This window comes from Scyliorhinus torazame, chromosome 3 (genome assembly GCF_047496885.1).
Source record: "Scyliorhinus torazame isolate Kashiwa2021f chromosome 3, sScyTor2.1, whole genome shotgun sequence".
Lineage (NCBI taxonomy): Eukaryota > Metazoa > Chordata > Chondrichthyes > Carcharhiniformes > Scyliorhinidae > Scyliorhinus > Scyliorhinus torazame.
In genome coordinates this window covers 54755925-54780069 of record NC_092709.1, presented here as the reverse complement: position 1 = coordinate 54780069, position 24145 = coordinate 54755925, and the positions used below count along the sequence as shown (strand labels likewise).

The following is a 24145-nucleotide window of genomic DNA, read 5'->3' as shown; positions in this document are numbered from 1 at the left end:
GCCATGCTTGATGTGGAGTGGTGCCCCTCAAGCTATCTAAGCCTCTAGCGACAGGCTCACAACCTGTTGCAGGAAAACCTCACACTGGGAGTTGTGGGAAGAGAAACAACTAGCGTCTATATTTCCATTTTTAGGAGTTTATTGTGTTCATTATATTTTCTGGCCTTTTGTCCCCAGGACCCAATTCCCAGTTGGCGTACAACATTGCATCTGGAGATTCACTGCAACATTTTGATATAGACAATAATGGCGTTCTGAGTATTAAGCAACAGCTGGATCGGGAAAGCCAATCATTCTACAACCTGCTGATTCGGGCTCATGACTTATCTCTTCTCCCAGCGAGTAGGCTTACAAGCACTGCACAAGTCTCTGTTATTCTTCTGGATGTCAATGACAGCCCGCCGAGGTTTATTTCATCGAAGATAGCCTACATGCAGGAAAACTCTCCAATGAACACTGTCGTCTATAAAGCCCAAGCCACCGATCCTGACAGTGGACCAAACAGTTATGTTGAATACACGCTACTAAGCCACTCGGGAAACAAGTTCAGTATTGGGACAATAGATGGGGAGTTACGACTGACTGGTGAACTTGACAGGGAAGAGATCTCGAATTATACATTGACTGTGATTGCTACAGACAAGGGTAAACCTCCTCTCTCATCGACAATGGATGTTACTGTGATCGTGCTTGATGTGAATGATAACATACCTGTCTTTCAACAAATTCTCTATGAAGTTGAGATTAGCGAAAATACACTTAGTGGCGTTGATCTCATCCAAGTGACTGCAACTGATTTAGATGAAGGAGCTAATAGTCAGATCCGCTATCACATCACCCATGGCAATCTGAATGATTTTCGAATTGACTCGGTTACTGGTGTAGTATCAGTAGCCAAGCAACTTGATCGTGAAGCAAAACCCTCATATTCTCTGATTGTCCAAGCAACTGATCGTGGAAGCAGCCCACAGTCCGCAAAGGCAGTGGTAAACATTGATCTCTCAGACGTGAATGACTTTCTACCAATCTTTGAACTATCCCCCTACACTGTGCACGTGCAGGAAAATGCACAGAATCTGCCAAAGTCCATCTTACAGGTCGGTAGTATGAAGAGTTTATTTTAGTCTGCAATAATAATTCTTCCATTTATCTGTAAGATCAGTATTATAATTAAATCTGGTGGATATGTTGCACCTATTTTATATTTTTCATAATGCTAAAAATATAGCGAACCATACTGGCGTACAAGGTACATGTTTTTATTAAGAGGACTTTAAAAATGCATGAAATTTTTGTCCTCTGTTTTTGTCCAGAGCAACCTGTTGCCTACAGAGTTTATCGACAGCAAATGTCACATTGCTGTATTGGGTTTTAAATGGACGCGGGGCGGCATGGTGGCGCAATGGTTAGCTCTGCTGCCTCATGATGCTGGCCCTGGGTCACTGTCACTGTCAAACTGCATTTGCAGCTTTTTCCTGAGTGCCAATAGTTCAGGAGTTGGGTCGCTCGCATACCCAAGGTCCACTCCCAGGATCTCATCCACTAACCCCTGCCCCTCCTTCTTAGCCTCCCCATCCACATGCGCCTTGTACGATATGATCTCCTCTCTGATCACCGCCTTCAACGCCTCCAACAGAGTAGAGGGCGAGACCATCCCATTCGCATTAAACTCGGCATATACCCTTATGGCTCTAGAGACCTTCCCACAGAACCCAATATCCGCTAAAGGCCCAACATCCAACCTCCACCCCATGTGCTGTGTCCGACTCATCTCTAAAATCAGATCCACCAGGTGCGGAGCATGGTCAGAAATAACTACCGCCGAATATTCCACCTTTTTCACCCTGGGGCGAAGAGTCCTACTCATTACAAAGATGTCTATCCTCGAGTACACCTTGTGCACCGGGGAAAAAACCGAGAACTCCTTATCCCCAGGGTGAATAAACCACTACGGGTCTGCCCCTCCTGTCTCTTCCATAAATGCAGCTAACACTCTCACCACCCCCAAAAGGGTCAGTGATTTTGATCTAAGGTGATCTTGCTTCGCGTCCAGCAAACAGTTGAAACATTCAGTCACACCATTGGCTTTCCTTCAATATGCTTGCAACCATCACGTAAGCCCCCGGGCACTATCAAAGCCTGAATGAAAACCTGGCTCACCCAGGCCCGTCCCCCCAGGCTTGCAGGCTACCTGCCGTTTCGGCTAACCCCATCCCCTCAAAAAAACAACTAGACCCATTGTGCCTCTCCAAAACTGTGCCAACAAGTCGTCGCCCCTCCCCCACTCCACTCCAGTTCACTAGGTACTCCTGTTAGCGAGTGAGGTAGCCCCGACCCAGGATCCCCCTCCAAAAAGCCAACCAAAAATAACAGCCTAATCCCTCCTAGCCCGCCCTACCCACCCAAGTGCCTGAGCTCTAGCGTCCTAATTATCCCCCTTTTCCCCTACCGGTGCCCTATCAAACACCCTTTTTGCAACCCCAACATCCAAGCAAAAATAATAAGAAACATTAACACATTGTAATAAAACATCATCAACCCTCGTGCCCCTCCCCCAATCGTGGTAGACCTGCACCGTGTGCCCGTTTCAGTCAATGTTACGGCTCTTCTTGCCCACTCCAGGACCCCCTCCTTCCCTTGGAAACTATGAAAGTGGATAATCAACACCGCGGTGGCTCATTCGGCCGTGGCTTCTGTCAGAGACCCCGATGGGGTCTATCCAACTCCGGAGGGGTGAATACCTCATCCCCTCCCACCAGCGAGAGAACATCTCTGAAAAGTACTCGGTTAGCCTCGAGCCCTCCACTCCCTCCGGCAGCTCCACAATCCTGAGATTCAATCCCTCGACCTGTTCCCTAGATCGTCCACTTTTGCCCTCAGGGTCTTGTTATTCTCTGCCACGAACAGCAACTCCGCTTCCAATGAGGCAAACCGCCCATCGTATTGTGACAAGGCCTCCTCCACGCCCTTCAACATCTCGTTTTCCTCTTCCACAACCTTCAAGGTTTTACCCAGCTGATCTTGGATCAGTTGAATGCCTCCTCGATAGTGGCTTTAAAGAATTCCTTCATCTCTTTGCCTTGCTACCCAAACTGCTTATCCATCTGTTTTCCAAATTTTTCCAACGCCTGCGCCATCACTACAGCTAACATGTCCACTGTCATGGGCACAGCCGCCTCCGCCATATTCTCACCTTCAGATTCCTTCATTGGACTACCAACCTGGGTTTTCTTCCCAACGGGCTTCTTCGTCGAACCTAGATTAACTAGGTTTGGACATGAAAATTCCCCAAAAACCGGGAGCCACCTTTCCTGCGACTTGCTCTCACATGATGTCACCGGAAGTCAGAATTTTATATTTTTACACATTATTGAAATTTATTCGATATTGTACAGCATTATAATTTGCTATTGAATCTTGAATATAAACACAGGAGAATATAAAAATAAGAAAGACCATTCACTGAATCCACCTTATTCTGTCCAAATCTAATTTGAGAATCTTTTTATCCATTTCCAATCACAAACCCACATATCACCTTTCTGCTGAATCAGGGATTGATCCAATTTCCTTTGAATGCTTCAAACAACACTCCCGCCGTACAATAGTGAATCAGCCACCCAACTTTCCATTGATAACAATGGAATAAGGCCAGTTGCTAATAACAGTTTTCTGCTGACAATGAAAATGAAAATTACCCCCATCCTGTATTTCTTTTAATTAAATTTTGGAAAAATTCTCTCTCATAATTATTACGTTATGATATTATAGATTATGATGGTGGCTGATGGCCTCTTCATTTTTAAAAATGAGTGAATATAACTTCTATCAGCTCCGTTCGTAAATGGGGAGCCTTAAACCCAAGATCAGCTATGATGCTCTTCTCTGATTACTTTCCATTGCCTAATGGAGAACCAGTAGATGTAGTATACCTGGATTCCAAGAGGCACTTGATAAAATGCCACACAAAAGGCTAATAGGCAGATAATGGCTGAGTTGGGGGTGATATATTTGCCTGAAAATAGGATTGGTTAACTGACAGGAAGCAGAGCATGGACATAAACAGGTCATTTTCAGTTTGGCAAGTTGTGACCATTGGAGTGCTGGAAGGATCAATGCTGGGGCCTCAGCTATTTACAATCTATATTGCTGCATTAGTTGAAGAGACAGAGAGTAATGTATGTAGGTTTGCGGATGGAAAAGAGCTAGGTGCAAAGACAAGCTGTGGGGAGGACATAGGCTGCAAAAGGATACAGACAGGTTATGTGAATGGGCAACAAGATGGCAGATGGAGCATAATGTGGAGAAGTCTGAAGTTATTCAGTTTGGCTGTAAGAATATGTTTTAAAAGTTGCAAAACTTGTAAATGTTGATGTTCAAAGAGATTTGGTTGTGCTCATACATTGAACATAAAGTCAGCATGCAGTTTCAACAAGTAATTAGGAAGGCAAATGGCATGTTGTCCTGTGTTGCAAGGGGCTTGAAGTACAAGAATAAAGAAGTCTTACTTACAGTTGTACAGGGCTTAGATTAGATCAGTTCTAGAATACTGTGTGTAGTTTGCTCTCCACATTTAAGAAAATATATACTAGCTTAGGAGACGGTACAGCAAACGTTCAGTAAATTATATGGGCCAGTTGTCCTATGAGGAGAGACTGGGTAAATTGGGCCTATATTCTCAGGAATTTAAAAGAATCAGACACAATCTTATTAAAATTTGCAAGACTCTGAAGGGGCCTGATAGAGTAGATGGTCAGAGATTGTTTCCACTGGCCAGGGAATCTAAACACGGGGACACGTTCTCAGAATAAGGAGTCGATCATTTAGGACTGGGATGCAGAGAAATTCATGGTTGTGAATCTTGGAATTCTCTACCCTCCACGGTTGTGGATGCTGCATCACTGAATACCTGTACGGCTGGGATCGGCAGATTTCGGATCGCTCAGGACATCAAGGAATATGTGGAGCCAGCAGAAAAATTGAGCAAGTTGAGCAAATTCGACAGGTCATATGGTCTACTCCTGCTCCTTCTTCCTGAGTTCTGACTGTGTGGTCTGAATTTTAGCCTGAAGATATGGTATGGGTGTGATGGCGTTTTTAAGTGGTCTGGGAACACATTGGACAGGTTTCTCCAAAGTCCTTAACTGATTGCTCCAGATCCTGATGTTGATGAGGAGGGGAAAGGGGTGGGGGGTTACTGGGTATCCTGTTGGACTGGAGGAAACACTGCTTCTCCCCGATCCACAAACAGCGCTATAAAGGCTCATGTATTCATCCCTTCCTGCTTCCTGAAACCTGAGAAACTCGGTCACCAATGGCTAAAAAGAGTAACTGCTAAAGTGAAGGCATAGGGTTTCAATTCTAATATTTAAGCTTATCTAAACTTATTAATCCAGTACCCGTGAATGAACTGGTTCCACCTTTGTTAAAACCAGAACTAGGCCGAATCAAGATGGGTTCAGCTCCTGTTCCAGATCTTTTGCTTTTTCATCTCTAACACAACTTCAATCCAATTGTTTTTAGGGGTTAAGATTCAGCCCTATCTTTTTGTAAGTACAGTGACCATAACTAACAGAGTGGTTATGTATGCAGTCACCAATGCTTCTTTGAATAATACTGTGGTTACAATAGACTTTCACATCCTGTGGATTTATGCTATAGGTTGTAGCTCGTGATGATGACCACGGGCTGAATGGCCAGCTGACTTACACAATTGTCAGTGGGAATGCAGAAGAAGCATTTACTCTGACACCCAATGGACTGCTGAGCCTGATCATGAACCTGGATCGCGAAACATCAGCACGGTTTGCCCTGACGGTCATTGCTACAGATGCAGGTAAAAGCAGCAGTCTTATCTGCATGTCAAAGTAGTTCTCTCGCACACAACCTTGTTAAGGAAGAACATTTTGAATGTATCGCTTATGAGGTTAATTATCATTCCTAGTGAAAGTGCAGATTAAATAACCAGGCACAGAATGCTGAGTACTTACAGAATTTTGTTATTATTTCAGCTTTCCAGAGAAAGTTAAAAGATATTTCATTGAGATGTTAAAATTAATAAGGGATTTGATCGAGAAATTGTTTCCAGTGACAGAAGGGTTTGTAACTAGCTATTATATAATCACGGTCATTTTTTGGTCCAATTTAAATTGTCTGTCACCCAACCCTCCTCATCCCCACACCCCAACCTTTTTTAGTTTGTCTCTGAAGTCCCAGATAAGTGACCTGCTGCAATATGTTTCTGTTACCGACTGCTTGAAATTGCCTAATAATAGTGTCAGCTGACTGACATTCATGGAAGTGTAGAATGATACAGCACCAAAGGAGGCCCAATAGGTGTCAGAAAATTTAAAGATGGCAAAAAAATGTAGTGACCATGATTGGAAGATTTTTTTCCATTGAATACTTAGCTGTATTTCAAGGCATCTACAAGGAATTGAGATGAAATTTCATAGAATCATAGAACGTACATTGCAGAAGGAGGCCATTCAGCCCATCGAGTCTGCAGCAGCCCTTGGAAAGACCACCCCACTTAGGCCCACGCCTCCACCCCACCCCAGCAACCCCACCAACCGTTTGGACACTAAGGGCTAATTTAGCATGGCCAATCCACCTAACTTGTATATCTTTGGACTGTGTGAGGAAACAGGAGCACACGGAGGAAACCCACGCAGACACCGGGAGAAAGTGCAAACTCCGCACAGTCACCCGAGGCCCGAATTGAACCCGGGACCCTGGGGTTATGAGGCAAAATTTCTTGGTAATTGCACGAGAAACTCAAATGAACAGTAATTATAGTCGGGAATTTTTGACCAGGTCGCAATATTCTCAAAATATTAACAAATTGGAGTTGGAGAGGCGGAGCTGTTTTTCTTGCAAAACAAACAAAGGAGCAGGAATAGGCCACTCGGCCCTTCGTGCCTGCTCCGCCATTCAGTAAGGTCATGGCTGATCTGATTGTAACCTCAACCCCACATTCATGCCTCCCACTGAGAACTGTTCACCCCATTGCCTCTCAAGAATCTACCTACCTCTGTTAAGTATCCCTTGTTAATTATAATCTGGTAAAGGTTGGTTACTGCCACTCATGGTCCAGCTGGTTAGAGCCTTTGACAGCCGGTTCAATCTCTGACAGTCTATTGTACACTTTGGCATGTGGGCATTATCTAATTCAGTATTTATAATGGGGGCGATTTTGAGCCCGCGCTAGGCATGCGCAGGATCGCCAATGCGGGCGAAAAATCCGAAGAGAATCGGGAAGCGCGATTCTCTCCAGAGAGATAGGTTTCCCAATTATCCCCGCTCCACGCCGGCATTTAAATAGATTTTAATGTATTTAAACGTGTCCCCCGCCACATGATCCCCCCCCCTCACTAAAAATTCACATCTCGCTGATGTGACGTCAAGTTGGCGAGGTTTACAACATGTTTGGCCAAATGAGATTCGAGGGGATCCCTCAGGAGGCGCAGAGATAATATAGCCCCAAGTAGAAGGGAAGAGGGACATGCACGGGTATGTGTGTGCCAAGGGGCAGTTACAGGGGTAGGCCCTAATGGGAGCCCCATGGGGGGGTGGGGTGGGGGGGTGGGGGGGGGGGGGGGGGGGTGATACTTCTGGGGGTTGTGAATGCCGGTGATGATTGTTGGGAGGTGGGGGAGAGAGCTCCCGACACCTCCGTGACAGGGGCCGTTAGGTAGAAGAGCTGATCAGCGATCTCTCCCGAGCCGGTTGCTGGCTCTATCACGTCCACTCCACCAGTGTGATGGCATAAACCATGCCCTCATTTTCTTTCTTTAAAGAGGCTCAATATCGGGAGAGAAAACTTGTCTGTGCAACATAGGAGTTACAAGCCAGTTTTCAGTCTGAGCCTGACACTTTGCCAAATTCTGGTAAGATTCTGTCCAATATGTCATATGTTTAGAGTCTCCAATAGCCAGTTACAGTCATTGACAGTTAATCATGCTCTTTGAATATCAGTTCCAGCCAATGATAATAAGTATGCTATAACCTACAACAAGTTTCCTGTAGCCAGTTACAATCTCTGTTAGCATTTGCAGCACTGATAGTCTGGCATCATGCTTGAATTTGGCAGCATGCACAATGATTGATGCAGGATTACCTTGCTTAATTACAGCAAGCCTCTATTGCCTCAGTCATTTTCAATAAATGTTAGTGGCTGGAAAATAGTTCATAATCAAGCAGCTGCTTTTCTCCTAATGGATAGTGTAAACTCTCATAGAACAAAATGCATTTCAACAAAGTACAAAATCACAGAGTCTGTAAGACTAGACAACATTCAAGGCGCCTATGTATATGAGAGTTGGTGTTTATAATCATAAGCCCCATTTTTCAGGGGTTTTTGCCATCTCTAATTTATGTAAAGTTGATAAGTTGATCCTCTCCCATTGCGGAACCTGATAGGTCATGGGATCAGTAAACATCAGATCTGGCAACCAGACAGGCCTTTCAAACCCCCTCATTTTATTTTTGCTAACCAAATATGTTTGTATTCAGATCCAACCAGTGTTTTATTTATTGGCTGAGTCCTAGAGTAGTGCAGCAGTATAGTCTGTCAACTGTATTTCGACTATCTAATTATAAAATGACCGTAGAATGTTACTTTTAATTCCTTAAAATGCTTATTTGTCCAAAGAGTATTTAGTAATAGATGTTGAAGGATGGGTTCCAGCTGCGGTAGGATACAGTGCACACTGAATACGATGATGGCTGCAGTTATACATGTCTTGGCTGTATAGTTCATTTATATGTTATGTCATCAATTCCTTGCTCTAAACTAGGTATCCCCAAATGTAGCAGAAAACCTAAAACCAGGACAATCTGTCTTGTGTAAAATCCAATTTTATTTTGTTTGTTCAGTATCATTGCAGCAAAAAAAAAGGTGGTTTTTTTAAGTGTTAAGTGACATTCAGATAGAAGAAAGTATGGGACAAGATAAGACCCAAAGAAAATGCCACATCTAGCGTACTGTTTCTGAATATAATACTCAATACACTCTATTGCGGACTCTACTTCCTGTTGTATATCCTGAGGTAAAGTTTTATAGAATTTCCCCCTGTTCTCCCGAAGATAATTAGATGTGCCACTATTTACTGCTGACTTACTGCCCTCGACAGCCATCACACCTCTTGGCCCTTGCAGCACAGGAACTAGCACATCTAATTTATCCATGTCCTGTTCAGATGTGCTATGCCTCTGCAAATGCACATAAACGACCTCACCATTTGCACTGTAACACAATGCAGCTTTTTTGCATTTAAAATATTTTCTTCTCTATTTAATTTCCACAATTTCTGACGATTCAGAATAATTTCATTTCTCACAAGTTGTTTGGACAATTATTTCTGCTAGAATAACACGCCCACACTTCAGAGAAAGAAACAAGTCTTTGCAAATGCAATTTGTCTTTGAGACTGTCTGAAGGGATTGCGCATCAGGCATTGTGCATTGCTAAGAAATCTCTAACACATGCTTCTTTGACAAAAGGTTGAACACAGGCCAGAATGTTGGGAAGTTCATTTTTTTTTTGAATTTCAATATTAAAGGATATAGAAAGCTGTGGAAGCTTTATGCCGTAAGGAGGTTGACAGTAACATGTGAATTGTGCTTCCAAGTTTTAGATACCAACCTAATTGTGTCCCATTTCCAGTGCCAATTCTGCACATTACAGATTTTTCCCAAAATTTCATATTAGAAGAGCACAACTTTCCTTTTGTTCCATGCATTCAAGACACAGAGGGCGTCTTGAAATGGAGACTAAGTGTTCGCGCCGTCGTGAACGCCGTCGCATTTCACGACAGCGCGAAACGGCCACGGGCAATAGCGATTCTGACCCCCACAGGGGGCCAGCACGGCGCTGGAGCGGTTCATGCCGCACCAGCCTCCTTTCCCGGCGCCAAATGGGCGCCGCGCCAACCGGCGCATGCGCAGTTGGGCCGCACCAACCCGCTCATGCGTGGGGCACTTCTTCAGCATGCCAGCCCCGACGCAACATGGTGTAGGGGTTCAGGGGCCGGCCGCGCAACAAAGTAGGCCGGGGGTGTGTGGAGAGAGGCCGGCCCGCCGATCGGTGGGCCTCGATCGCGGGCCAGACCCCATCGGAGGCCCCCCCCCCCCCCGGTGAAGGAGCGCTTTTCCCCGCCCCACAGGCCGCCCCCGACCCTTCGCGCAGAGTTTCCGCCGGCAGCGACCAGGGGTGAATGGCGCCGGCGGGTCCCTGCCGTTTCCACGCGGCCGTTCGGCCCATCCGGGCTGGAGAATCGGCGGCCCGGATGTGGACAGCGGCCTGCGACCGACGCCGCGCCAAACGCGCCGGTGCAAATGGTGCCGATTCTCCACACCTCGGAGAATCACGCGCCGGCGTCAGAGCGGCGTGACGCGGTTGCACCGATGCTCCGGCCCGGCGCGGGGCTGGGAGAAACTCACCCAATTTTATTCCTGCAGATGTTGGAACATGGGCCCAGTTAAACTTGCAAGACATGTCTTTGTTAATTTTCAAATAGGATGGAAAAGATATTTTCAATCAGCTTTGGCAGTGCACATACGTTATATTTCAAATGTTTGAATTCATCCACTACTTTCCCCATTAATACTACATTGAAATTCAGAAAGACTGATTCATCTGTAGTCATCCAATATTTTAATGCACTATTAATGCGGAAAAAACCCGAGCTACATTTCAGGCTGAGAGTAGCATTAATCTTTAAACAAAATATGATGAATCCCTCGTAGTTTGCACTATACTAATTATATTGCTGGACTGCATTTTGAAATGTGCAGCTTTTGAGGAGGTCACTGGTTACAGAGACAGGCTGACATTCATCTGCAGTATATGAGATGGAATTTCATTTAGAGCTTGCTTGGACTGGGATATTGTTACATATTTGACATTATTTCTGCAACCTATGTGAGAATAGATTGCCAACTTCAGCCTTAAAACTGAAGCAGTTATTGCTGCTGAAAGTGTGTTCAGCTGTGTATGTTTAAGAAATGATCTTAACTGGAGCGTTGAGTTCCAAACCGGCATTAGATCGGTTAGTGCATGCTGATTGCCATTATTATCTGCCTATTCTGATCCATGCACACGTGCTAACGTCAAAATACCATCGGGGAAGCTCACACTAGATGTGTGTGCACGTGCCACAGACACCATTTAATAATAATAATAATAATCGCTTATTGTCACAAGTAGGCTTCAATGAAGTTACTGTGAAAAGCCCCTAGTCGCCACATTCCGGCGCCTGTTCGGGGAGGCCGGTACGGGAATTGAACCTGCGCTGCTGGCATTGTTCTGCATTGCAAGTCAGCTATTTAGCCGACTGTGCTAAACCAGCCCCTTGAAGTCAAAAGGGCACCAAAAAAAAACGGGTGCTCAGAAGTCAAATTTTGCAGCAAAAGCTTTTGGGCAACTATAATTATCTTTAAATTCTGCATGAGAAATTATCTTTTAGATGTAATTTTGATATTTTCCCTTTTAAATCTAGCAACAAAATCTCTCAAAGTGTCATTTAATCCCACGTGGCTATATATAACTAGTAGCCAGAATTACTGACATTGCATAGATGTTAGGCAATACTTTTTTTTGTTTGACTGGCTTGTTTAAACTCCATAGGGAATTTCAGTAAATCCTTTTTTCATTTATTTTTAAAATGAAGTTAAATATAATGCCAGACTTACCATGTTTGTATCCAGGGAATTTGGTCTCTATCATTAGGGCTGTAGGATGACTCAGTTTAACATGCATGCACTGTGGAAGCGGGATAAACATTTTGACTGGGAGATCTTGGAACTGGAAAGTACAGAAAGCCCTGTTCCCACCCTATCACCCCGGGATTTGACTTATAGCCTGGATATGCCAGAGTTTCATCATGTTTTTGGGGGGACCTTAAATTCCACCAGACATCAAGCTTCCACCTACTCTCTCTACATCAAAAGGATGTGGCTAGGTAAATTCCTGCGATTGTCACCCTTTGTGTTCTCTGAAACCTTCGCAATAACTCACCAAGAGCCTTTAGGAGAAAAGCTTTGGACCGCACTTTTTTTCATGTCTTGCTGGGCCTCAACTCTGCTTTTGGTTGATTCTGCTCCACCTTTAGTCTTTCTAGTGGGTAGTGCTGATGCACCAGCCCTGGCTATGCAAAATCCTCTGGGTGTTGCAGGAGAAGTTCTTACCCTGGACTTAAGAGGGTGGAAATTCCACTCTGCTGAATTTGTGCCAGTGGAGCAGACCCCCAGGAATTTCAGTGTCCTTTAACCTTTTGGCTTCAAGGATCCGTAGTAAACTGTGAGATGTGGCTAATTCTCACAGATGTAAATCCAAAGCACAAACTTTAAAGGGACCAATGGAGGTTGCTCATGCAATAGTCTAATATATTTTTAACTTGTATTTTTGTGGTGCCACAATAAGCAAGAGTGCCCCTCTGAGGCTCACAAATATACTCCAGCCTGCTCCCAGCGTGTGTGATTGACGGAGAAAAAGAAACAGCATCAAAATATTTGAGACAAGCAATTCTTAAACAAAAAACAGGAAAAAATGAGTAAAGCATCAGAGAAAGCATGATCCAAATGAATTGTTTTAGAGAAACAAATAAACTAAAAGGTGAAGACATTTCACTTAACTAAGTTCTGTTGTTACTTTGTCTAACACTGAAAGGCAATAGCATCTAGAAAAACCTGGTTAATATTTCCTGATGTACAAGTATGAAGATAGGAGTGAGGATGGTGTACCAAATATATTTGCAGAACATTGTATTTCATTTTACAAGCAAGCTATAAAGTTTTTTTTAAAAGGTAAACCATCACATGGAAACATTAGTGAAAAGCTATCACAAACAATATTTACACAATAGAACATTTCTATTTACTGCAGGAAATAAGCACTCTCTTTATTTATATTTCCATCATGCAACAAACAGGAAACTGTCCATTAAGTCATCTGTTGATAATGCACAGCTGTTATCGGGTTTATATTAACAATTAAATGGGAGATAATTTACTCTCTCTATACAGATTAGATTACTTTTGAATATCAACAGTAATTAAAGTTTCACTTGTCTCATATTTATCTGATTCATCTTTGTATTTAGTTGAATGTATTAAGTAACAGGAACATGTTATTGAACTCCTGTTAGATTATTCATTCACCCATGTTGTCACAATTTTAGTTTAGTATATTGTTAAGCAGGTATAGGAGGAGCATTAGGATTAGTTTTTCAGAGGAAAGAATGAGAGATGTCACATAATTTGTGCTGAAAATTTGATATCTGTGCAATTTCCTCTGCTTCTCTGACTTATAATCACTCAACGTCTTACCAGGTGGGAAAATAGGTAAGATTTCCTTCACCTTGGTTTGAATTTTCCCTCCTGAGTCAGGTGCACAGAGTTAGGAACGTTCCCGACTTTCCAAGCCGACTCAAGTAAACCGTCCCCAAATAGCCAGATTTCCGGTGGGGTGGGGGGGGGTGGGGGGGGCCGTTGGAATTTGAGGGGAGCATGGCGGAATTGGGCCCACTGCCTCTGGAAACCCGGAGGAAGCCACACTAGTTGCCGAATGCCAGGGTCTGCTGGTTAAAAGGCTTGCCACAATGCTCTGGGGCTTTGCCCTGGTTGTAATGAAAATGGTAAGACCCTTTAGCCATCAGTCCTCAGACCCCTCATCATCCACACACTTCCATTTCCCATCCATGCCACCTCATGTCCCTCTTCCCACTCCCATGGTCCCTTATTGCCCCCGTGGCAACCTAATACCAACCCAACACCCCAGCTCATCCCCACAGCCTCACAACCCCTATGCCAATTTAGTGCCAACTCATACCAGCCCATGATCCCACCACCCTTTGTCATTCAACCCTCTAGGCCAACTCACCAAGTATCCACCATGGGCAGAGGTGCCATTCTGTGGTGGAATAAAATAAAGTTCTAAGTACCTGTTGCAGACTTCACTGTATTAAAAAAAACTCCAATCGGCAAGACACAATTCAATACATTTGAATCCCTTGAAATCAGTAATCACTCATACTACCAAGCAGTTATATTTAGAGCTCCACATCAAAGATAGCTAATCCCTTTATGACCATTTGAGGTTGTCGATCAAACGGTGAATTTACTGTGATACAAAGAAAAATACAGCACAGGAACAGGCCCTTCATCCTTCCAAGCCTGTGCCAATCATGATGCCTGTCCGAACTAAAACTTTCTGCACTTCCGGGGTCCATATCCCTCTATTCCCATCCTATTCATGTATTTGTAAAGATGCCTCTTAAACATTGCTTTCATATCTGCTTCCACCACCTTCCCAAGGCAGTCACCACCCTCTGTGTAAAATAAAAACTTGCCTCGCATATCTCCTCTAAATTTTGCCCCTCGCACCTTAAGCCTATGTCAACCAGTAATTGACTTTTCCATCCATGGAATAAAGCGTCTGACTATCCACTCTGTCCATGCCATTCATAATTTTGTAAATCTGTATCAGGTTGCCCCTCAACCACTGTCATTCCACTGGAAACGGTCCGAGTTATTCAGCCTCCCCTCATAGCTAATACCCTCCAGACCAGGCAACATCCTGGTAAACTTCTTCTGTACCCTCGCCAAAGCTTCCACATCCTTCTGTTAGTGTGATGACCAGAATTGTATGCAAAATTCCAAGTGTGGCCTAAAGAAAGTTCCGTACAGCTGCAACATGACTTGCAAATTTTTATACTCAATGCCCGGACCAATGAAGGCAAGCATGCCGTATGCGTTCTTGACTAACTTATCCACCTGCATTGCCACTTTGTAACCTGTGGACCTGTATACCCAGATCTCTGTCCCTGTCAATACTCCTAAGGGGTCTGCCATTTACTGTATAATTCCCATCTGTATTAGACATTCCAAAATGCATTACCTCACATTGGTCCGGATTAAACTCTGTCTGTCATTTCTCCACCCAAGTCTCCAGCCGATCTATATCCTGCTGCTTCCTCTAACAATCTTCTTCACTATCCGCAACTCCACCAACCTTTGTGTCGTCTGCAAACTTACTATTCAAACCAGCTACATTTTTCCTCCAAATCATTTATATATACTACGAACAACAAAGGTCCCAGCACTGATCCCTGTGGAACACCACTATTCGCAGCCTTCCATTCAGAAAAGTAGAAGCACCTTTTGTTTTTCAACTGAGAGATACAGCAGGCTGTTTTTTTTATTTAAGGAGCAGGGAATTTAAAGGAGCTTGGCAGTTTCACAGACCTTATCCACCTTTTTATGCACATTCATGCCTACTCCTAAAAATCTCAAAAGAGTACCTGATCTCATAGAATTCCAACAGTGCAGAAGGAGGCCATTCGGCCCATCAAGTCTGCACAGACCCTCTGAAAGAGCACCTAACCTATGTCCACTTTCCCGCCCTATCCGTGCAACCCTGTAACCCCACCTAACCTGCACATCTTTGGACACTAAGTAGCAATTTAGCATGGCCAATCCACCTAACCTGCACATCTTTGGACTGTGGGAGGAAACCGGAGCACCTGGAGGAAACCCACACAGACATGGGCAGAAGTGCAAATTCCACACAGACACCCATGGCCAGAATTGAACCCAGATCCGTGGCGCTTTGAGGCAGCAGTGCCACCATCTGAAGAACTCTGAAAGGTTTAGACCTTTTCCTTAAACTCATAAAACCTTTGGGTCAGGTTTCAGGAACTTTGATGACAAAAATTTCTTCTGAGTAATGACAATTTAAATGTGCCACTGGCTCCATGAACTGAGCCTGTGCAAAATACGTCCCAAATCCATTTCCACCCCCAGCAAAAATGGTGGTGCCAGTTATAGGGGCTGCACTTTTGAATGCACGGCTCTGGTGCCATTTTGAGGTACTGAGCACTGCCGTCTCCACAAAAATGTGAACACTTGGAGGGAGAGAGAGGGAAAAGTGTGTGGAACCTAGAGGGAGAGAGGGGGAAAAGTGTGAATTTAAACCCTGAAATTAAAGTTGGGATGTTGTGGGGTACGGGGGGAGAGCTTAGACCCTGAGACCTGGCGTGGTAGTGGTGGGGTTGGAGGGGTAGGTGGAAAGTATAGGCCCTGAGATTGGAATGAATTAAGAACTGATGGGAATTAGGTGGTGCTCTCAAGCATTTGAGTAGAGCGGAATAATTTTGATGGGCTAAATGATGCACAGTTTCAGGTGCCATCTTCCAGATGATGAATTATACCCGAGCCCCATCTTCCCTTGAATATTTGGTTGAAGAAAAACATTAGAACCAAGGTATATGAGATGTGGAGTTCCACTGGTCTTCCACCGTAGCTCCATGAGGAGATTGGTGGAACATCCTGTGAAAATTATGGGATTGGGCACTTCCATTGTTTCTTTGGAGTTCTTGTTGGAATTCAAATGGAGTTGCAGTGGAAGATTAAAAGAACCCATAAGAATTTCAGTTTCAGGGTTCCTTGGTCCTTGTTTATGTATCCAAATAAATGTGTTTTTCTGAAAAGTACTGTTTTATAATTGACTTTAATCAGGTTCACGTGTGTGATGAATGTAAATCCGTTGCAGCAATGTTAATATATATATGTCTGTTGCTACAACATTTAAAAAAATCCTGTTTAACATACAGGCAGACTCTGGGCGCTATCCTCCCCTCCCACGCCGGGTGGAAGAATCGCCAGGGCGCCGCGCGAATCGTGCCACGCCGCCCCAACCCCCGCACGCGATTGTCCCCCCGTCCCCCCCCGAAAACCAGACGCGCGCGATTCGCACCGAGCCGCTCGGAGAACTGGCGAGCGGCGATTCTCCAACCGGATGGGCCGAGCGGCCGCTACGACACGAAAGGTTCCCGCCGGCGCCATCCACTCCTGGTCCACCTGCTGGCGGGAACGCTGGGGGGGCAGCCTGTGGGGTGGGGTGGGGGGGGGCTCCTTCACCGGGGTGGCCACTGATGGGGTCTGGCCCGCGATTGGGGCCCACCAATCGGCGGGCCGGCCTCTTCCCCCCCCCCCCCGGGCCTACCTCCTTCCGGAGGGGCCGGCATGCGTAAGACGTTCCCCGCGCATGCGCAGAATGGTGCAGCCCAACTGCGCATGCACAGGATTGGGCTGCCCCAACTTCACATGCGCGGGTTGGCGCGGCGCCAAATGGATGCTGGAGCGACGTGAACCGCGTGTGGGGGCCAGAATAGGTTGTGTCCGGGCCCTGTTTACGCCGTTGTGAAACGCGACGGTATTCACGACGGCGCGAACACTTGGCCTCAATATCGGAGAATCGCCCCCCCCGCCCCCCCCCGTGTCTACAAAAGGTACAATTATTTTGCCATAAAAGTGAGTCATCATTCATTCCAACCATTTAATTGTTTACCTATATAGGGCTAATAGACTTTTGTTCACAGAAATAAGGTTCCCTGGGATTTAGATAATTGAGGGTTAGTGGTTCGTGGTAAGATGGTCATAACCCAATTAGTGGGATAGAGATGATGTAATTAATGGGAGGAGCCAGGCCAGTAGCACGCAGTTTGGCTTTTAGTTTTGCTAGGAGCTTTAAGCTGAGCAGAAGTTTTTGCAAAGCGCTGTCAGGTTAAACAATATTCTGACACAGACAGAAGGATCGGCAGGCTGTTGCCTGAAGGGATCACACTCCAAGTAATATTTTGAAGAAATCTCGATTTGTGTTTTTTTAATTCATTTACGGGATGTGGGCGTCGCTGGTTAGGCCAGCATTTATTGCCTATCCCTAGTTTCCCTTCAGGTGGTGATGAATTGCCTTCATGAACCGCTTCAGTCCTTCAGGTGTAGGTATATCCACTATGCAGTTAGAGAGGGAGTTCCAGGATTTTGTCGCAGCGACAGTGAAGGAACGGTGATATATTTCCAAGTCGGGGTGGTGAGTGACTTGGAGGGGGAACTCCAGGTGGTGGGGTTCCCAGGTATCTGCTGCTCTTGTCCTTCTAGATGATAGTGGTCATGGGTTTGGAAGGTGCTGTCGAAGGAACCTTGGTGAGTTACTGCAGTGCATCTTGTAGATAGTACACAAGGCTGCCACTGTTCGCCGGTGGTGGAGGGATTGAATGTTTGCGGAAGGAGGAGCAATCAAGCGGGCTGCTTTGTCCTGGATGGTGTTGAATTGAGTGTTGTTAGAGCTGTACTCATCCTGGCAAGTGGACAGTATTCCTTGTTTATGTTATGTTCTGTTGTAAGCTCATTTGCATAATCATTTACAAATACAAATACAAACTCCTTTGTGTCTAGGAACGGGAAAATTGAGTGTTTATCAAAAGTAGTAGTAGTGTCAAAAATTAATTGGGAATAAAATAAGGAAAAATTCAGAAAATCTGGAGATCATTAAACATATTTCAAGTCATTATTAGTTGCTTTTATTAAACCTGAAAGAGGAGTGGATTGATACATCATAAGCTACATAAACAATAACCAAGGAACCCTGAAACTGAAATTCTTATGGGTTCCTTTAATCTTCCACTGCAACTCCATGAGCTACAAGGAAGGTATGAAACTGGGGTGTGAATCTGCAGACATGTGTCAGCACTGAACTGCAAGCTGTGTTGCTTTTGAGGAGGTCACAATAGCTTAGAGACTATGGCAATTTTGAGATCATGGTTTAAGATCATGAGATATGAAAATGAAATCAACAAATCAAATAATTGTAGGTTTAAATAGAGTTGTAAGATTGTCTAAAAATAGTAAATGGTTGGCTTAACATCCTGTATGGACATGATCTACCATAACTAGCCAGTCCAGTTTACATGTAATATCAGGGCTATATGATCTGGTTCACTGTTGAGACCTTCTGAAATGGCATAGCAAATCACTCAATTGTAAAACAATCACTATAAAACAAAATCAGAAGAGGAATGTCAGGCAGATCTATCTACAATGACTCAGGAATTGGATCAGGCCAAGACTGAGCCAATCCCTGCTCAGGTGGCCCTTTAAACCGTATTAGAAAATTAGGTTTGCTGGGCGGCATGGTAATGCAGTGGTTAGCACTGCTGCCTCATGGCGCCGAGGACCTGGGTTTGATCCCAGCCCCAGGTCAGTGTCCATGTAGAGTTTGCACATTATCCCCGTGTCTGCGTTGGTTTCTCAACCCACAAAAGATGTGCAGGGTAGGTGAATTGGCCATACAAAATTGTCCCTTAATTGGAAAAAGAGAAATTGGGTACTCTAAATTTATTGAAAAAAAGAAAATTGAGTCTGCTGCACATATCTTCTCAGATTCAAAAGAGGATGCAATTTAACGGAAATGAAATAGAGTCCTATATCGGGCACATTTTGCCACGTATCTCCTGCGCTGCCAGTGCAGAGAACGACCCAGCTATTAAATGGGCTTCATTTCTGGACCTTGGCGAGGACGCCCAGCCGAGGCCGCACTTAGTCCCATTTCCTGCAATAACAAGCTCGGCTCCCCAGTGCAGGAAGAGATTTAAAAATGGCACCCCAATCTCTGAACCCCCCCCACTGTGGTAAATCTTACGAGAGGCCTCTCAATATTTACCGGCCTCGTTGCGTCCCGAGTCGGGTGCAAGGCCGGTAGATCATGGCGAGCATCAGTCACTCCCACGAGCAATCTGAACATCTTACCTTTATGAAAGAAAAATGTTTATATAGAAAGCGGCATTCACAACGTCAGTGCTTTGCAGCCAATGAGTACTTTGGAATGGTAGCCACTGTTATAATGCAAAAAATCCAAAACTATTTTACAGAGCAAAATACCGCAAACTGCAATGAGATTGTCTATTTCTGTTATTCACTATAGCATCACTGAATATTTTGCTTCACTTTACATTTGGCATACATCCAATTTTCCAGTTGTTACAGTGGGTCACTCGTAGATGCAAATAGGTTTCTACATGGAGCTGTGAATGATTATGCAACTGTGAAGGCCAAAGTCCTGTATCTTTGAGAAGTATTTTCACTCTGGCTCTTGACTCTGATTGATGTCCATTACAAAAATGTACTTTTCAGAAAAACAAATTTATTTGGAGGCCAGCGAACTCCTAAGAAACAATTGAAGTGCCCACCCCACTATTTTCGCAGATGTTCCACTGGCCTCATGAGGGTGATGAGTGGATACTCCACCTTATATTCTACCTTCCTTATATTTTGGTTCCATTGTTTGTCTTCACCAAAACTTTCAAGTTACTTTCCATGCACCTGGGGAGGGAGGGAAATGTATTGAAAGCAACTGAACAAAGCTTGCAAAATGGAGTCAGTGTGTTTGGGGCCTGAGCAAACATAGGACTTGAAGGTGCACAGTCAAGACCAGTGCCGTTGATCCTTCTATTTCAATTTTGCATACAAAACTATATCTTTATGTTTTACTTTTCTTCCTTTGAACTTGAGGGTCATTGTTCCCAATTTTTCCATGAAAATACTTTGCCCGTTTTCTTATATTTGTACTCAGTCAAATGTAAAATAGTGCCATTCTTTTCCACAATACTTTGGTTGAAAGGTTTTTGTGGAAGCAAAACAGTTTCCCTTGTTTTAAATTCAGCTGTCTAATCAGCCTACCAAAGAGGAATGCTGAAAGCTCTCTCTGATATGTTATTCATTACTATGCTGTCCAAGGATTGTGCGAGCATTTACCCCCTTGTTTATACAAGGGCTTTAACTGCTTGTTTTGAATTAATTCAGCAGAATTTTAAGTAAGAGCAACTGGAATGAGAAAGTGCGCTGTAATAAAATGTTAGATGTGCACACCAGTTTTTTATTTTTCATTCTTGACCAGTAGTATAAATCTAAACCTCTAACCTTAATTTCCCAAAGAATTGTCCCTCAATATTTCACATTCAAACCTCAAAAAATTGACAATGTAAGAATAGTTTCCAGCTTAAAACAGAATACATCAGAAATTCTTTTGTCGTTCTTCAGGATATGAGATTACATAATAAGACTACTAAAATGGTCGATCTGTGGATCAGGTTACAAAGAAATTAAAATTGAAATGTGATATACGTGATTGATATTTTCAAGCCTAAACTATATGCAGCTTTCTTGCTGGTCTTTTTTGGAGTTGGCTGCGACCAAGATGTTCAGAAGCCATATACCAATGCTCCCCAAAGGAACAGGACTGAGCCTGTGCCACAAAGCAATTTACTCTCTAAACGCCCACCCACCCCCTGCCCCCAAATAACCCAGCCTCGGTGGGAGAAAGCTGTGCTGATTTCATTAAATTTGGCACACTAATACTGTAAGCACACAGACCTCATCCACAACACAGATCCATTCATTCATCATTTGATCATAGCATCAGAACTGTCTTTGTTACATGGCAACGCAGTCACATCAGTAAACATCCCATAGGTCCATCTGATTGCTTGTCGTCTAAAATAATAATCCCAATAAATGCGTTTAACCACCGTGTCATTTAAAAGAGAATTTATTTTCTTTAGGAACTGTTGAACCTTCATATAGTTTTGGTGATGTGGTACATTGGTGTAGCACAATGTTACCTACTAACCTTTTTTTCGAACCACGACCCTTAGCAGTAGGTTGCTTGACGGCAATTTTCCAGCATGGTGAGCCAGAGAGACTTTGACAAAGAGTCATCTGGACTCGAAACGTTAGCTCTTTTCTCTCCCTACAGACGCTGCCAGACCTGCTGAGATTTTCCAGCATTTTCTCTTTGGGGCCAGAGAGAGATGGAATACATTTGTATTTCAATTGTTCCCACACGACAAATTTGCTAAGTGACCTTTTCACTTGTATTTTCACCTCCGAATAGCATTCCCTTGTTTTCTGTAAAATAGATGTAGGGCTGGAAGTTCAACTTTGTGGGGTGCAGCAGGAGTGGGAAAGATTCCCTCAGGAGAAAGTGCGGGCAAGGATGAGATTTTGATTGTGGGGATGAGGTGGGGCAAGGTGCAGCTGCAGTCAAGATAGCCGCCCCCAGGAGAACGTTCAGAGGCTGCCGGTTGTGGAGGTGGGCTGTTTAAAAGGCCCACTTCAGCGGTGTGGGACTTCATCCCAGTTATAATAGAAACATAAGGGCCCTCCAGTCCTCACTCCCACATAGCCCCCATGCCCCAAACATGCCACTTCATGGGTGAAATTCTCCCCCAACGGCGGGATGTCCGCCGACTGGCGCCAAAGACGGCGCCAATCAGACGGGCATCGCGCCGGCCCAAAGGTGCGGAAGGCTCCGCATCTTTGGGGGCTGAGCCCCAACATTGAGGGGCTAGGCCGACGTCGGAGGGATTTCCGCCCCGCCAGCTGGCGGAAATGGCGTTTGTTGCCCCGCCAGCTGGCGCGGAAATGCGGCGCATGCGCGGGAGCGTCAGCGGCCGCTGTCAGTTTCCCGGCGCATGCGCGGGAGCGTCAGCGGCCGCTGTCAGTTTCCCGCGCATGCGCAGTGGGGAGAGTCTCTTCCGCGTCCGCCATGGTGGAGGCCGTAGCGGAGGTGGAAGGGAAAGAGTGCCCCCACGGCACAGGCCCGCCCGCGGATCGGTGGGCCCCGATCGCGGGCCAGGCCACCGTGGGGGCACCCCCCGGGGTCAGATCGCCACGTGCCCCCCCCCCCCAGGACCCCGGAGCCCGCCCACGCCGCCTGGTCCCGCCGGTAAATACCAGATTTGATTTACGCCGGCGGGACAGGCAATTCCTGGGCGGGACTTCGGCCCATCCGGGCCGGAGAATCCAGCGGGGGCTCCCGCCAACCGGCGCGGCCCGATTCCCGCCCCCGCCCAATCTCCGGTACCGGAGACTTCGGCGGGGGTGGGATTCACGGCGGCCAACGGCCATTCTCCGACCCGGCGGGGGGTCGGAGAATGACGCCCCATGTCTCCACCTACCCCATGCTCATTTGCCTACTGTACACTGCATAGAACCAATGAACCCTAGAGTGGCAATAGGACATGCAAAAAAGCTTCTAAAAAATAAGTCATTCATTGATAACTGGCTGAAAGCCCAGAAATTCATTAGATTGCTGAAACACCTGAATCCCAGGGAAAACATTGCTAAATTGACAGCTCTATACTGTCAATTGCACAATGTCTACTTACACAAGAGAAACAGATTGATTCATTGATATTTATTGTCACATGTACCGAAGTATAGTGAAAAGTATTTTTCTGCAGCCAAGGGAACATACACAGTATGTACATGGTAGACAAAAGAATAATCGACAGGGTACATTGACAAATGGTACATCAACAAATAGTGATTGGTTACATTGCGGAGCAAGGGCCAACCAACAATACATGAGCAAGAGCAGCATAGGGTGTCGTGAATAGTGTTCTTACTGGGACCAGATCAGTCCGAGGGAGAGTCGTTGAGGAGTCTAGTAGCTGTGGGGAAGAAGCTGCTCCTATGTCTGGATGTGCGGGTCTTCAGACTTCGGTATCTTTTGTCTGATGGAAGGGTCTGGAAGAGGACAGAACCTGGGTGTGAAGGGTCTCTGACAATGCTGTCTGCCTTCCTGAAGCAGCGGGAGGTGTAGACAGAATCAATGGGAGGGTGGCAAGCTTGTGTGATGCGTTGGGCTGAGTTCACCACACTCTGCAGTTTCTTGCGATCTTGGGCCGAGCAGTTGCCATACCAAGCTGTGATGCAGCCGGATAGGATGCTCTCGATGGCACAACTGTAGAAGTTTGTGAAAGTTGATGCAGACGTGCCAAATTTCTTTAGCTTCCGTAGGAAGTAGAGACGTCGTTGGGCTTGCTTGACTGTTGCATCAACGTGAGTGGACCAGGACAGACTGTTGGTGATGGTGATCCCCAGGAACTTAAAGCTGTCGATCATCTCCACTTCGGAGCCATTGATGTAGACGGGAGGGGGAGGTGTTGTGCTACGCTTCCTGAAGTCCTTGATCAGTTCCTTGGTCTTTCCAACATTTAGAGAGAGGTTGTTTTTGGTTCACCATGCAAGCAAGTGATCTGTCTCCCTTCTGTAGTCTGATTTGTCGTTGTTTGAGATACGATCCACCACTGTCGTATCATCCACAAACTTATAGATCAAATTGGAGTTAAATCTTGCCACACGTGTGCGTACAAGAAGTAGAGTAGAGGACTGAGCGCACATTCTTGCAGGGCCCCGGTGTTTCAAGTGCTGGCTGTTTTTGCTGTTCATACTTTAAAGCAGTGTTTTTCAAACGTTTTTTCTGGGGACCCATTTTTACCAACCGGCCAACCTTCGGGACCCA

The 24145-nt window shown here is 45.2% G+C and overlaps 1 protein-coding gene across 2 annotated transcripts in view; it reads left to right on the top strand.

Annotated features, from left to right (window-relative positions):
- fat4 (FAT atypical cadherin 4) overlaps positions 1–24145 on the top strand; it is a 388547-nt gene that overhangs the window by 228125 nt on the left and 136277 nt on the right. For both annotated transcript variants that reach the window (XM_072495681.1, XM_072495682.1), the window contains exons 6-7: positions 178–1097; positions 5662–5836. In XM_072495681.1, the coding sequence (XP_072351782.1) occupies positions 178–1097; positions 5662–5836 (1095 nt within the window). The remainder of the gene's footprint in view (positions 1–177; positions 1098–5661; positions 5837–24145) is intronic.